Source organism: Pyxicephalus adspersus, chromosome 1 (genome assembly GCF_032062135.1).
Source record: "Pyxicephalus adspersus chromosome 1, UCB_Pads_2.0, whole genome shotgun sequence".
NCBI lineage: Eukaryota > Metazoa > Chordata > Amphibia > Anura > Pyxicephalidae > Pyxicephalus > Pyxicephalus adspersus.
The window spans coordinates 54,695,163-54,711,822 of NC_092858.1; the positions used below are offsets into that span (position 1 = coordinate 54,695,163).

Here is a 16,660-nt window from a genome sequence, read left to right on the forward strand (position 1 = left end):
GTCTTGTCATTTTTCTTTGATAAAAGCAACAAATAAAATAAATAAATAAAAATGTTGAGGAATTTAGATCTTTCCTGTCCACACTTCTTGTTATATACCTCTAGTTCTTATATTGAACTACAGAATGATTAGCCTTTATCATTCTGAGAGTAGTAAAGAGTTGGGTCACAATACAAGGGCCGCCACCTGCCTAAAATTTCTTCCCACCCAGTTTAAAAAATGTCTGAGTTGAGCATTGTGGTCTGTTTTTACTGTGCACTGATAAAACACTGAGCTCAGGTTTTGTAGAAAGAAACTACATGGCTTTCATTTTTCTTTAATTTTGCCTTGACATATGCTTCAATAGTCAAAACAACTTGTGCAAATGTTTCGCAGTGATAAAAAAGAGATGCATTACAGAAGTCCCATTCAAATCAAAATAAATAAAAAGCTACAGGTTCACTGTACTTACTGTTTAAACTTTGAAATGTTAACAGACTTGTTTAGTAGTCATGAGCTAAACATTTAATCCCATTTAGATACCAAAAGAATATGGTACTATTCATTTACAATAGCAATCGTGTGTACAGTGTGATAAATTGATTATTCATTGCAGTCATTGCAGTGTAGACAATCTCTCTGTGGGATCTGTTCTGTGAAAAGAAAAGAAAATATTTATCACCCTACTTGTGGGACACTTTGTGCAGACATGATTTATTTACTGTATATATGCCTAGTTACAGATACCTTGTGATAGACGGACTATTTTCTCTCTAAATATTTTTTTAATTGGGATTTTCTTTCCAGCGTTAAGGAGGAGCACAATACTTCCCTTCACTCCAGCACTTTTGTCAATGTGTTAAGGATTACAGTGACATGTTATCATAGCTCTAATAAAGAAACAATATAGATGGCATGCTTCCCTGACACGTACAGTTGTAAAGATAAAATGCTTGCACACTGTGCTAGCATAACAGATGACGGTACAACTATAGAGGTCTTGAGAAAACACAGTTTCTTACCCTTGTAAAACCTAGCCTCTATTTTTCTAACACTTCATTTAATGTAACAATGAAAAGTTCAATGTACACACACTTGTATTGTTTGGAAACACAATGATCGTGTTGGTGCTACTACTGAAAGGCTTTTAACGGATGTTTCCTTTTGTTTTTGTATTCCTTTGGTTGACTCTCTTTACAATACAGCTTTTATTTTTATTTTTTCTGTGTTGTCATAGTCTTTAAAAAAATATGACCATTACCTGTGGTGTAGAAAAATACCTGTAGGTGCCCCAATAGGGAGACACCCTCTGCCCACAAATATCATATCTGGGCACAATTCTTAGGCTACGTACACACGTCAGATGATAATCGCCTTAGGGTTGATATCAGACGAGAATCTGCCGTGTGTAGATTACTCGTCGTCCATCCTGGTGGATCCACGAACAATCGTAATGAAAGTGACTGGGAGAGAGTGTACCCAGCCTTGGTTTTCGCATCTTCATCTCTCACATCTCCCTAACCACAGAATATATCATAATATTAGGAGAATTTCGTTATACTAGAGACTTTGTTTACTGTACACTATTTTTTACTGTATATATGTGGAAAGTTAGCAGACAGCACATCAAGGAGTGTGACGTCACTTGTCACCTGTTATGGCCAATACAGACAATGTGCGACCAGGAATGGACACAGATTAGAAGTGCACCAATTCATACACCTATGTACAGTGTTTTGGGACTTTCAACCAAATGATTACCAGTGGACTCACTCAGTCTAGTTGGTAGCAGATCTGCTTGTTCATACTAGCCGTTAGTATTAAAGAATACAGTGGTGTCACTTCTCAGTAATCCGTTGATTAGACAATAAGGTAGCATGTTAATCAAGTTGAGCAAGTTATCAACAGTTCTCTGTTGTTACCCTCAAGCCCTTTTCTCACCCAGTGTGAATCCTGCTTTGCAGGGAATGGCTACTCAATGTTTACAATGACATCTGGAGCAGCTGTTGGCTTGTTGGCTAGTGGTGGTTAGGGAGTGCTGTCTCCTGCATTAGAGAACGCTGTAATTTTTAGCAGATTAGAATTAGAGTTGATGAAATTACTGAATGTAACATGTAATCAAATAAAAATATTAGACATTAAATACCATACAGTGCAATCCCTAGCCAACTTTCTGCAGTCAGTTAAAATGGAACTAAAGGTCTGCTTCTTGCTGAAGACCATCTTCTCCTGGCCTTCTTCCAGGTTTGGGTCTTCAGCCATGTTATTGGCCAGGCCAGAATGTATCACTTGGAGATTTCCTATCATTATGTATAGTGTGACTGGTGCCACCTGGACAGTGGGGAAATGAGGAAAAATCCCTGCATTGTGAACAGTACACTAACAACAAAGTCTTAACCTGCTGTCTGACACAATAATCATTATTATTATTTTTATCATTATTAATAATAAACAGGATTTATAAAGCATCAACATATTTTGCAGCGATGTACATTAAATTGAGGTTGCAAATGACAGATACAGACTGACACAGGAAGAGAAAGAGGAGAAGACTCTGCCCAGAAGAGCTTACAGTCTTGCATAACCAATTAAATAAATATTTGCCTAAGATGTTTCATTTAGCAACAAAAGCTTAAATATAACATAATGTACCTAATTCCACCTGTTTTTTTACAGAGTTTCCAAGTTGCTTGTTTTGTGATTCATACACAGGGACCCTTAATAGGAAAAGACAGTTTCTACAATTGTGAAAAGTCCTGCATTCAACAAAATACATTTCACTGACTAATTATCTACACATACAGGAAAGGAATTAAATGTGTCATGACATATCAATTTTGTATACATGGGAGATAAAACAGCTTGGAACTAGTTAGGAATATTGTTTGAAGTGCTTCTTAATAACCGGTTATTTTCCATCTATTATATTTAAGTTTTTATTTAATTGCAAAATATTACACAGAACTTTAGTTCATGTTACTAACAGTCTTTCAGAGGAGCTCACATTACAATCTCCCTATCTTTGATTACTTATGTAATCAAAAGTCAATTTTTTCTGGGGGGGGGGGGAGCTAGTTTACCATGGTGGCTCAGAGGTTAGCACCCTGGCCAGTGCTGGGTCTCAGGTTTGAATCTCAGCCAGAACACTATCTGCATGGAGTTTGCAGGTTCTCCCTGTGTTTGCGTGGGTTTCCTCCTGGTACTTCGATTTTCTCTCACAATCTAAAAACATGCAGTTAGGTTAATTGGCTTCCCCCAAAATATGATCTTAGATTGTGTTAAAGACATATGACCATGTTAGGGACATTAGATTGTGACCCCTTTTGAGGGACAGCTAGTGACATGACTATGGACTTTGTACAGCGCTGCAAAATATGTCGGAGCTATATAAATACTGTGTAATATTAACTACTAGTATGGGACCCTAGTTCTTCAAGGTAAGAGTTTTAGCCATTGGACATCTGTACCACCCTCTTCTTCTGTGGTATAGCATTGTATGTTACTATAAGTGACTATGTGCATACCCAACAGCCACAGTAACCCCAATGTGTGGCAACAGTTTATTATAGCGTAGGTGCCTATCTAAAATTATAAAATTATAATTAATTCATTGGTTTGACAGCAGATTCTGTGAACTAAGAACCCACGTAACCCAAGTGCACATTCCAAGTTCAACTTTCAATAATGTTCTCACAGCATAAGGCATTGTGCATGGGAACTGAGTCATATTGCAACCAAAAGTGTGAGAAGAGGAAAAACAATGTGCAAATTTGTAATGAACTTTAAAAATGCAATGGGAGCTGATAGAAAATTTGGTTTAGACAGGGCCCCCTTTTCACGTAATATCAATTATGATGATTAATATAACTATTGTCTTGTATTTATATAGCACCGACAACTTTACTAAGTCCACAGTTTTATCACTTACTGTCCCAGAAAGTACTCATTTTTTATAGCCAGTCAGTAGGGGGGGTTCATTAAGATTTGTGACATTTTTTCTGTTTGAGTTTTTAAGTCTTTGGATAATCTCTGAATAGAAAAAAAAAATATAAAAATTTCTATTAGATAACCTATTTACATCTTGGCACTTTTTTATAATCCATTATTGAATAATATAGCATTCTGCAACATGATCTTAAACAAAAGATTTGTCACAATATGTAATTTTTAATTTATGAAAAACAAGTATAAAACATTGTGCTGTATGTTTTGTATGAAAAGTCAAGTTAAAACATGTATAAATATTCATTACCATACAGTAAATCTTCAGTTTCTCTTCCACTTATACTTTACACGTTAAAAAACTTTTCAAAAGGTATTTTCTGAATATTGTACAGAATACTGTATCAAGCATCGTAATCTGTTGATTGTTCTGCCTTAGGGTGTTTTCACCAAAAAAAAGCCAAACGAGATTGCAGTTTTCTTGTTAGGATTACAACAACTCAAATTACGCCAACTTTGAAATGTAACTAAGTTCACAGTTTAGTCATACTCTTTGTTTAATAAAATGATGGTAGTGAAAAAGAATCGTGTATATGGGTTTAATACACTAAGTAATAATGTATGTGCTATTTGCCATATCATTATTATATTCAGCAATGGGACTTATTGTTAGATCTCCTTGCCTTAGAATGATTAATTTAGCTTAGTAAATTTATTTTATTGTCATAGTCTTTATATGATTTCAAAACATACAGAGCCACACATCTAATTGCTGTGTCTCTATACCAATAAATAACATCATCGTGCAGCTATATATATTTACCCATTACAATTTTCACTTATTGAATTTTACTGAGTTCATTTGAATTGGACTTTGCTGTTTTAAAGACAGCTATCGAAATTAGTCTGTAGTCTGACAGTTGCTGCTCCTTTTAACAATCTGTCCTGACACAAACTTTTAAGGAGCTGTTCCCACCATGGCATTCTTTTCATTGGTGTGCATTATGTTGGGGCAGCTTATTCATTTAAATAGAATGACTGCAATAGCATTTAAAATTGTGTATGTTGTGCTGCAGTGCATTAGCAAGGTGTGTTTGAGGTGTCATTAAAAATGAATGGCAACTCATCCCCTTCAGGGAACCCCTTCTATATCTGCTATATCCACAGCTCACAGTGCATTAGTAAGGTGGTCACTGGGAAATTGCCATTTCTGGCCAGTGGGAAGAATGTCACACCCAGAAAAACCAAAAAGATCATCGGTGTCAGTTAAACTGACCAGAGAGGCACAAATTGCTCCTAGATCAGGGGACCCCTATCACCTCCTGGAAGAACCCTGGTGTTCCACAGAACCCTAAATGCAAAACCTTTTATACTATGCAAATGACACAGGACAGCCCTGGATTTCTAGCAACATACTCAGGAAACTTTTTAACTAATCTAACTGGTATGTATAACAGAATGCTTTCAATAGTATATTTTACAGAACAAAAGCACAAATTTGTTAAGACTATCAATAACAGTTACAGAATCTTCCTACTTTTTTCCTATCAGCAATGTTTGTTTTACAATCCCATTTAAAAAGTAAATATAAAAACCACATCCTATAAATAATTCTGTATGTGTGTATTTTTAAAAAACACCCTGAAATGTTCATTGAGATCCAATAGGATTTCCTTCTTTTAGGTCAAAACTGAATATACGTAGTTGGCTATTGTTCAAAGATTATTTTTGACAGCTGAAGTTCACTTATTACCACCTTCGCATGTTCAGTACGTCAGAACCTGAACACCTGAAGTAGTGTGAGATACAACAATTACCTGTTACTATGACAATACAAAAACAAGCAGTGTTATTTTTACCTGTCACCCGAAGAAACAGAAACTCTGTCATTTCAGCTCTTCTAGAGAAGTTTTCCATGTGTCGTCTTCCTTTTTTATGGTGTGTGGATTATATGCATGACCTGTACATACTCAGCAAATAAACATAGTGCTTTAAGAAGATATTTTACATTACAAAGTATTGTATTCCCCTTCATGTCATGTATGTATTTCAAAATGCAGAGGAAACATTTAGGCTGTAAATAAGGAGACTCCTATCAGGAACACTTCCAGGTTTGTTCGCACAGATGACCAGTACTTGCTGAAGTTTCATTGCAATTTATTATGCCATTACTGTGTAATAATTATATATATATATATATATATATATATATATATAAAACAGACAAGACAAAACAACACAAGCCACTAGCTAAAATTATGTCAGGCAGTTTGCTATAGATTGTTATTATTTATTATTATTGATCATAATAGCAAAGATGCACTTGCTTCCTTGTATAATGCATTGCATCTGTTCATACCTATCAACTTATATTCACGTCTGGGTCCCAGGCAACATAAACATATTGTAGTGAAATGCAAAGTGCTTGTGCATTTGTATAAGATTAGTTACATTTATAGTTGTATCCTATTATCTAGGGTGCTAGGAGGATAACATAACACAAAAAAAGTGCTTTGGATGCTCTTTTGCATTCAACATAGTGTAAAGAAGGCCAAAATTTGTAACATAAGATTCATTTCAAGCACATGGAAGAATGTGGCTACATTTTTTTTAGTGGCCAAACCCACCCACCTTAACCCCCAGCAGTAGCCAGTCTGAGATAAAGGAGCACACTGGTGGAGAGATTTACACCTCCAAATACCTCTCTATGAACCAAACCTTAAAGCCAAAATGCCAATTGAAGGAGCTTTCAGGGCAAGCTGACAGCACTGGAGCTAATTTTAAGGCTTGACTTTTTCCGCCTGCAACAAGACATGCTGTCTTGCAGGATCTTTAGGTTAAAAAAAAAACTTTGCAACAGAATGAAAAAAAATGTATACAGTGAGACATAAAACCAAACAATAAAATTTAGGAAACTTTCACAACAAAATGCTTGATAAATATTAATTTGCATGCAAATCTCAACTTTCATGTGAAAACCAAGCTTGGCCTTGGTCTTTTAATATGATAATATATAATATGATGGTCATTTGACCTCCTAAGTCTCTGGAGGAGATGGGGCAAGTCATCAATTTTTACGGGAAAAATGCATTTCTGAGAGGCTGAAACCATATATACATTCATTTTAGACAGGTTTTCTATGCATTAACATTTTATTATATTTTAGATTTATTGAAAAAGCCAATAAAAATGTAGCAGGCATTTTTTTAATATCTCCTACCTAGCAACACACCTACAGGCAGAGATGTTCACGTACCCCAAGTCTCCTCACTTCTCTAAATTATACCAGACAAATATGTAAAATGTATATAAGATAGTGAGGTGTGGGCTGTAAAAAGCAATGACCTTGTATATTCTCATTTAATTTTTTTTTTTTTTTTTTAGTAATTTAAATACAGAAAAGTCTGGTCTCCTTCGTGTCAAAAACCAAATGGCAGCAGACCTTGAGAAGTTACTAAATCATCGGGAGGTATAACATAGTTTCTGATTTTAAGTGGTGTGTGTGTGCAATATAATCTGCATGTAGTATATGTATGTAAATGTATTTTCCCTAAATGTCAATCCATCCAAAACTTGACTCATGTATACTATATATCATCTAACTGAAGATTTATATAGAGGAATCAGGATCCCTCTCCTCCTGCTAGTGATCCCTCTATTGACTTTTTTCTATTTTCTTTTCCCATTGCCTGGCCATGCTATTTAGTAATTTTGCAATCTTGTGAAATAAGCTTTCTCAAAGCTTTTTCATCTCTAGTCCTGGCCAGAATTTGAGCCCCTTTATTTCACCCCTTTATTTCTTGACAAAATTACAAAAATAATGTTTATGCTGTGTTTTCACACATGTTGCAGGTATATTATCCTTAAAGTGACTTAATTGCAATAATTTACACAGTGTACTTGTGCTTTCTGTACTTCTGTCTCATCAGTTGTGCACCACCCAGATAAACTATGTCATGTACATTAGACTGTCTTTTTAATTTGCTGGCATGTATTTCACAGTTTTCAGCCCTAAAGCTGTTTTTTTCCTATTACTTCATTCTTTTCAATGCCCTTAAGATGCAGACATATATCTGTCTGTATTAAAAAGAAAAAAAATTACAGTGTCAGCATAGTTTTGGTGTTTTGTTGATTTTATTAATCCAGTTTCGGGTACAGCTTTCACTGTAGTCATATTAGCTTTAGGAAATCAAATGTTCTGCCATGCATGATGCCCTCTGGGTCTCATATTTCTCAGCAACTGCTAAACCTTTAAATATGAAGTCTAAAATGATCTAAGTATTAAGTGATAGAGATTAGAGAGGTAGGATTCACTGAACATTCATAACTGCATTTTGAATAGGTATGAATGTATGTACTGACATTCCTTGATGGAAAAGCCTACTGTGATGGCCAATGGGTACCATACTGGATTTGTGATATGATGTACAACATTTATTTATGTTTACCTTTTTAACATTTTAACATTTATTTAAACACCGTTTAACATTTATTTATGACAACCCATGCTGTACCTTTTGGAAGGGGTGTTCATCACTAAATGGGCCTGATTTAATGAAGCAAAACCTGTAATAGATCTGGTCCAGGATTGAAAACATTTGCTAGCAAATGACTTTTAAGTAATCCATTCCAGGTTTGTTGGTTCGCCTAGCTTTACTGATGAAAGTCCTCTCTAGCCTTGGAAAGCTTTAATAAATCATGGCCAATGTTTCAGGGTCTAGAGGGGATACATTGGTAATGCTGCTACTTTTACCTATTTACGTTTGAAGCTTTCCAACGACAATTATCGTATGTGTGTATGCAGCCTAAAGCTACATACACACATCCAATGGTTCTCGCCCGATAAACGGCTCAAGGCCATTATCGGATGAGAATCTGGCGTGTGTACATCGTCCGAACGACCGTCCTGGCGGATCCACGGACGATGGACAATGAACGATCCTAATGCAAGGAAAGGAGGAGAGTGCACAGCAGGGTGCCGCTCTGTCGTTTTCCCCCACCCCTCTTCATAGAGCAGAATGGTGTAGTATGTAAAGCACTCGTTCATCCATCGGGCAGTGTTTAGTCATTGGAAAGGATTGTGAAAGATCCTTTGCAACGACTATATTTGCACGTGTGTACCCCCACACCAGTTGGTAAACTTTTTCTGAAAGCTTTGTTTACTGCCAGGAGACCATAGATTGTCTTGTTCCAGTTGGTTCCACACAAGGAATAGAACAACCAGTTGAAGCTTAGTAATCTTACAAGTTTCACACAGTTATGGATTGGTGAAGCTCCTCATAGTAACACATAAAAATATTGTTTTTGTACAGTGTGTGGGAAAGGAAGAAGGTGCATCAATGAAAAAAAAAGTGTATAAAGTGTGGAATTATCCTAATTCTATAATTATTCTAAATACTTTAATCTAAAAAAACAATTTTGTGCAGGAAGGACTGTTATTGTTTGGAGTTGCAAGGTAGCCACATAGAAATCACTGTGCATTTTTAAGTTCATAAATCCCTTTTTGGTTCCCTGTTGTGGACCTGAAATACTGGTCTAGCGGATGTGAGGTGCATCCACGTGCTGAAGACTTTACCATCACTGCTCTGTTTGTGAAATACTGGAAGTGAATGCCAATGAACATTCATTTCTTTTTATTGTTATAAAATCTTTATATATATATACTTATTCTGTTGGTTGTTGGAATCGGCAAGTAAAGGTGAAAATGTTATATTTTTATACAGCAGTATATTGCATACAAATTCTGAACATTTTTTTTGCAATACTTAATACTAGACAGTATGTCATTACTCGTTAGGCATGGCTGTCTGCAGTATGTAGCCAAAAGCGGTATTGGAAAGGGTCAGGTAGGGATGTAGAAGTGTGAAAAAACAAGTAGTTCTTCACAATCGGATTCAGTGCAGCATGGAGAATTACGGTGAGAATGCACTCATTACAGAACAGCTAAGCTGAAAAAAGATATGGGTTATAGGTGTTTGAGTGAGCATGTGAATGGAAATTTCTGTAACAAATATGAAGAAAAGAACCACCACATGGAAATAATTCAAGCACTGTTTTTGTACTGAAATGATATTATAATAAAAACACTTAAACAAGGGAGGTATAGTCACATACGTTAATAATCAAATTATTTTTTTTCTCCTTAGAAAAGGAAGGAAAATATTGAACTGTTTGTGATACAACTCTTTTATTACTTAATAGGATTAGATTTATGAGCAATAATATGTAACAATGGCAGTTATTTCTAAATGTCTATAAAACCTGAATAGTGGTGCACATGTTTGTAAGAACCGACTAGTCAATGGAGATTACTTCTAATATCTGATATCTAATATCTGTGGCTGACTTTAATATACTTGTGCCTGTTGTTCACATTACTGGACATATATATATTTCAGTCATTATAGATAAGAGTGAAGACAAATACACCCTGAGTATGCATATATGCTGCCTTGTATTTATTATTTGTGTACACTTGTGTGAAAATGGTAAGGATTGTTTTGAGAGAACCTTGTGGACAGGCTTCTATTTCTGACCTACATTGGAATGTCAGTTGGTGGCTGTTAGGCAAATCAGGAAACATCAATACTTTGAACCCTTAATCAGGAACAAAAATTCAGATTTCAAAGCATTTTCAGAATACCCAAACTACATATTTGTTTCAGGATAGTGACTTGAAGTATGAAATCTATTGGATGTGCTGGTTCTGTACATTAGCCAGACAGCTAGTATTTTATGAAGGTGGCCAGCAAATGCATCACTTTTCCAGATATCATCATAAAGATAATAATCGTAATTGTTTACTTAGTTTTCAGCAGTTTAATATTACCTTTATAAGGAAAATGACAACATACAGAACCCCATAACATCCAATAATAAGCCATCTTTAATGGTCACTGTGATCAGCATTGCAAAGCTAGTGTACCAATCATTCCCAGTGGAAACATAAAAAGAGCAGAGTGCCCCGTCTTGCTCTGTTAAGCACCAGCCATTGTGTAAATTCAAAGTTTGTCTATTAGTCCACCTGAAAAAGCCGTCCTCATAGTGAGGGGACATTTGCTGACCTTTGCAGACACTTTTACAGCCTGCATTTCAGATGTCTGGGTGCAGGAGATGGTTTCCAAGTATTACAAACTCAGTTTTTGTCCCCTGCCTATTTTCTCACCTCTAAGCTTTCTGAGTCTCTCCATTCATATGCATCAGGCTTCCTCTGTTCATCTGGATCAAGGTGTTATTGCCCCAGCAAAACAGAACAAAACAGAACACTTTTGGGGGTGTCACCATATCTAAACTGAGCATTGATCCCAACTTGGGCTTTAATTACCTGAATGTTTACCTGTTTTCACTAAATCAATTGTCTCCTTTCTGCACAAGTAAGATTTTGTGGCCTCTTTGTATATCAAAAACTTTTGCATGTGCACATCTTTCCATTTGTTCAATGGTTTCTATGCTTTGTTTGTATATCTACTATCAGTTTGTGGCCCCATCTTTTGGATGTTTATGCCTGTTACATTGTCTCGGCATCCCTGTGGTGCCGCTGACAAATCTAAGTTAAGTGTTCCTTTCCCAGTAGGAACTAAAAAATTCTTAATTTAAGGTTCATCTTTTTAAATCTTTAAGCTGTTCAACTCTCCACTTTGACCAGATAGTAGCCTCCTTCAAGTCATTTCCCCTTCCTCAACAAAACTTGCAAAAAACCTTGCTTAGGAACAAGGTAGTGTTAACACTCAGGACTTCATTCTTGCCTTGGGTAGTTTCTGCATATAACCCCAGCTCATACATTGTTCTCTAGTCCCTTTACCTGGTGTGAGTTCATAAAAAGAATTTCACCCAGTGTCTTGAATTGGTCTCCCTCTAAACTATTAGTTCTTTTAATCCTTTAGATGGGTTTTCTTTTTTTCATTCTAGATGGGCCCTAGAAAGGCACCCTGGAGTCTCATTTCACCATTTTAGGTAGCCCAGACAGACCATCATTTTAGCTTTATGTTTCCCAACCTGGTCTCCTGGTTATTTTGTCCTTATCTGCTGCCAACACTGGACAAAAAGTCACTTCTAGACTGAACTTGTGTTATCTGTCCCTCAGTTGGATTGTTTTCGATCCTGAAGCTTTTCCTGCAAGGAAAATATAAATTTTATACTGTATGTAAAATATTTTTTCTGGAGTCTTTTTAGGTCCCACACCTCTTTATTTCTTACTTGTTACCAGTACTGCTTTGCTATAAAGCTGAGGCATGCTGATAGTAGAGGAGGTTTTCCTGGTGTTTGATTCCTGTGTCCACTCCTCCTCTAGGTAGCGGTAAAACCCAAAAGTTTGAGGCTTTCTATGTCTCTCGGTGGTCACCAAGTAAAAGATTTAGGTGTGAGTACAAAATTTGTATCTTTTGAGGTGTAAAACACTATTGTAGTCTAACAGATTATCTGCTGTTTTACTACTTTAATAAATCCTTGTGAAACAAGATATTCTATATTAATATCATTTTGAAGTTAGTATGTAAACATAGCTTTATTATTCTCCTTTAAATACATGCCTAATATGTAAAAAAAAAAATAGTGTTTTACGCTAACTCAAAAATAGTCCTACTGAATTATTTGTGTTAGAAGATTAGACTGGTATGTTGGTGAGCAAGCATATTCCTGCTCTAGCTGCTATTATAAATGGGGAGAGCTTCTCTTACTAGGTGGTCAGACTTTCAAAAAATTTCACCATGCAGAGTAATGAAGTCATATAGTCAGATTGGCAATGTATCAGGGAGTTAAATGAAATTTTATAGAGTTGCAGCTGTGTAAACTCTGAAGTCATTCTACACAGGAGTGCTTCTTGATGTAAACACAGATAAGGATATAATGTATTAACAAAGCTTTGGGATTTCTCACTGCTATTATTGGAGAATAAAAGAACCTTTAAGGTAAGCCCGCAAACCTAGGAAGTTAACCTTGTAATAGCATATAACATCTCCTGAACACTTCCTAATATAAATCTAAGATCATTTATGTGATCCTTTCTAGTTCCATATTAATAAGGTTTTTTTTTTTGTGTAAAGTTAAAAATCCATTGAAATACTGGCCATGGACTGCAGATTTTTTTCACTGTGGTTAATTGCGAGTTAAAATGAGTTTTTCCTCATTGGTTAAGTGCCATTGTCATGTGATTGAACAATCTACATTCGGAACAGGTAAAATATCATACACCATCACATACAGATATAATATCAATCAGAGTGCTATTATGTTTGAAGTGTTTCTCACCTGGCTTTCAGAAAGTTGTATTCTTCTATGTTGTACCAAAAAGGGAACCCATTTTCCCCAGGTCCTTATATCAATTATCTCAAGCTCAAAAAATCAGGACACGTTTGTTTTATCAGGAGGTATTTTACTTTTGCTGTAAATTAAGATTGAATTTATGTGACTATGATATGACATGCCTAAGCACAAGTCTGAATCATATGTGTATGTTACTCAAAGCAATACGGGATTTGTGCTTTTGTGTGAATGCGATAACATTTTCACTCTATATACATCGTAAAGATAAGTGGCTACTGGCTATAAAATGTTAAGAGAATAAATGTTTCAAGGTGTAACATGTACCTTACTACCTAATTATCCAATCCTGAAAGTAGTTAACCTTTACCTAATATTTAAAATGTGCTCTTTTATCCAGGTTGATTGTGTCAAACAAAGCGAACGATAAGCTTTTCATACGTTTCCAACAGATAATGCCATCTTTTTACTAAGAACAAATATAAATTATAAAGGAATATTATGGAAATATGTTCTCAGTGTTTAGATCGGTAATATACATTCTTTATTGTTTGGTTCATTACATTGTAAATCCCCTCGAATGACATGTTGTAGTGTCATCTGAAGTTGTGCATAATAAACATGTACAGAAAGACCTGACTAGTTTCTAGAAACTAGAACATTTATAGTATTGCAAAATCTCACTGATATCATCATTAGTATGAAATACTTTGAAGGAAATCCTTGTTCGCACGTGAGAAAGTTCTGCTGCTGAATTGAGATGATGTGTGAGAACAGGAACCTTTTTTTAAAATCCATGCAAAGAGCTTTGGGAATGTATCAGACAGCTTTTGAATAAAGTTTGTCAGTGAATTATAATTTAATTATTCACTGTTGCTTAATACATGTTGCTTTTGCCCTGTTGATCACACCTCTGTGTACCTTGTTTAAAGTGTATAGTTACACTATATAACCAAACATTTGTGGACATTTTACACCTCTATGGGCTTTGTTTGACACCCTATTCTATCCCAATGAACATTTATATGAAGTTGCCCACCCTTCCCTTTGTGGCAATAACAGTTTTCACTCTTTATGGGAAAGCTTCCTACAAGATTTTGATGTACCGGTATATCTTTTGTATTTCTGTCCATCTACTTATAAGAGTATTTCTGAGGTCAGGTACTCATGTGGGATGATTAGATTAGGTTTGGATTTCCTATTCATCCCAAATTTGTTATGATATCTCCGCACCAAACCACGTCTTTGTACTTGCTCTATACACAGGGGCATATTCATACTGAAACAGGAAAAGGGTCTTCCCCAAATGTTACCACAAGGTTTGAACTGCATGGATGTCTAAATATATTTATATACAATAGTAGTTACAGTGCCTTTCACTGGAAACGCCTATCTACATAATTTGGCATTCAGCAAATAAAGCTTTATTTTTTTTATTGTTTTAACTAACCAATGGAATATGTATTATAACCCAGACTGTAATAAGATCTGTTTCAGATTTTAGAACAAACATGGCATTACATTCCTAGATTTCCCTTGTAAACCTTTCACCGCTGCGTTGTTTCCAGAGCCTTCATAACATGTGTGTGCAGACCACTTGTTAGTGTCAAAACATATCCTCATTTATGTCTAATGATAGAGCGTGTAGATGCTAATATACTTGTCTGAGCTATTTTCATCAAGCAATTCTGTCTATGTATCCCCTTGGCAACGTGTGTGCAGAGTTTACAACTTGAGGCAGCATATTGGCATCAGCTATGCAGTCCTCTGAAACAGCTGCCGTGCAGTTGAGATGTTTTAACATGCCACTGCACATGGCTGAGTTGTGCAAATAGTTAATGCTAAATAACTTGGCAGATGCTCTGTCTTGTTTAATAAACGGGACAGGGCAGGAGAAATATATTGCTGTGGTGGCCACCATATCGCAACTTTCATACTGAAAGAGACTGTTTTATGCTGAAGTAAAAACTTTCATTCTACATCCCCCAAATAACTCCCTACCCAAATCCCTTGTACACTACACGCATTTCACTACCCGGCCTGGTTTCTGGACATAAAACTATGTATACTCTCTTTTATTATACATTAAAGGTATTGGGCTCCCCCATGGTATACATTTTAAAAACATTTGGAATCACAGGTTAATTCTTGGTGAAGCCAGAAGATATAATGAGAAGCATTGGTGAGCATTTAATTTTCAGTTGTTTTAGGAAAACCAGGAGAATCATTAAGCTTCAGGGGGTAGTATTTTTCAGCTAAGTTAGGTGTTGGGGGATTAGGTTATAATTATTAATTATTTTTCATTTTTGTGTGGCTATTTCATATCTATCTGATTCAGCCCTTTAAATTTTCCCTAAAATTACATATATGTGTTGTAAGCATACAGCAGGACCCATAAAATGTTGCACAAGCTGGACTTTATGAGAGACTGGTGGATCGATCACAATCAGTTTTAAAGGGCAATAGCGGCAAATAAAAGCTGCAAAACTGATAACTGCATCTGAAGCAGGCAGACTGTGTGGTGTTAACATACTTGCATGCTAGATATTCCCCCTCTCCTGCTGAAAACAATCACTAGAAAAGTGTGAATAAATTACCCCATTAGGATCACAGATAGCAATAAAAAAAACCTTGCCTAAAGCTGAAGAATAAAAAACTCTATTTGAATTGCACTGTTTGGTTAATCTTGTCAATCTTGTATTGCTGTGTTCCTTCTGGGGCATTACCCATTTATATTTGTGCTGGTGTTCTGGTGCTGGTCCTCCATTTCTGGGGATAACTGAGAGCTTCTTTTTCACCAGTTTTCACTTGTAGAGTGTTTGGTAACCACAAGGCAGTGTCTAATGTTTGCTTGGATAATTTTCTTCTCTCTTGTTGTTGTGTCTCAGGTACAGGAAGTAAAAGTGAATCTTCTCATTATAATTTACCTTTAAAATACATTTATTTTGTATAAAAAAGAAAAAAAAAATGGCTTGAGAAATACGCTACTTTGTTACTTATTTTAGGAGGTGGAATAGTTATTCTTTTTACATCTCATTGGATACTAGACCCTTAACTTTTTTTATATACTTGTTATTTTTCAGGAACTGTCAGAAATGAAACAAGTCTTACTTAGTCTTCACAATAAGCGTCAAGTGGAAGGTGCGCCACGTTTTAAAGCACTTGAGCGGAAACCGCCAGCCAAACTGAAATCCGGATCTCCAGAGCAACCTCGTCAGGAAGACAACATCTATCTACCTCAGCCTACTTTGTTTGTAAGCGTTTCATCCTTGTGTTTAATGCTGTTTGTAGTTAATCGTAAACTGCCATTTGTTACAGGTGACAGTTTTTATAACAGTCATAAAATTGTGGATTGTGAATTCTCTGTTTATCTGCAATTTTTATGGTTTTATTTGAAGTTTTAATTTCCACTGTGCCTGACACTTGTGTTTGCTGTTTTTTTATGTTGACATTGATGTTGGTTGATTCAAAGTTAAGTGTT

General features: G+C 35.8%; 1 protein-coding gene across 1 annotated transcript in view; it reads left to right on the forward strand.

Annotated features, from left to right (window-relative positions):
• Nucleotides 1-16,660, forward strand: part of PIBF1 (progesterone immunomodulatory binding factor 1) — an 82,795-nt gene that overhangs the window by 63,048 nt on the left and 3,087 nt on the right. Inside the window, exons 15-16 of the mRNA XM_072400329.1 lie at nt 7,306-7,390; nt 16,263-16,433. Coding sequence (XP_072256430.1) covers nt 7,306-7,390; nt 16,263-16,433 — 256 coding nt within the window. The remainder of the gene's footprint in view (nt 1-7,305; nt 7,391-16,262; nt 16,434-16,660) is intronic.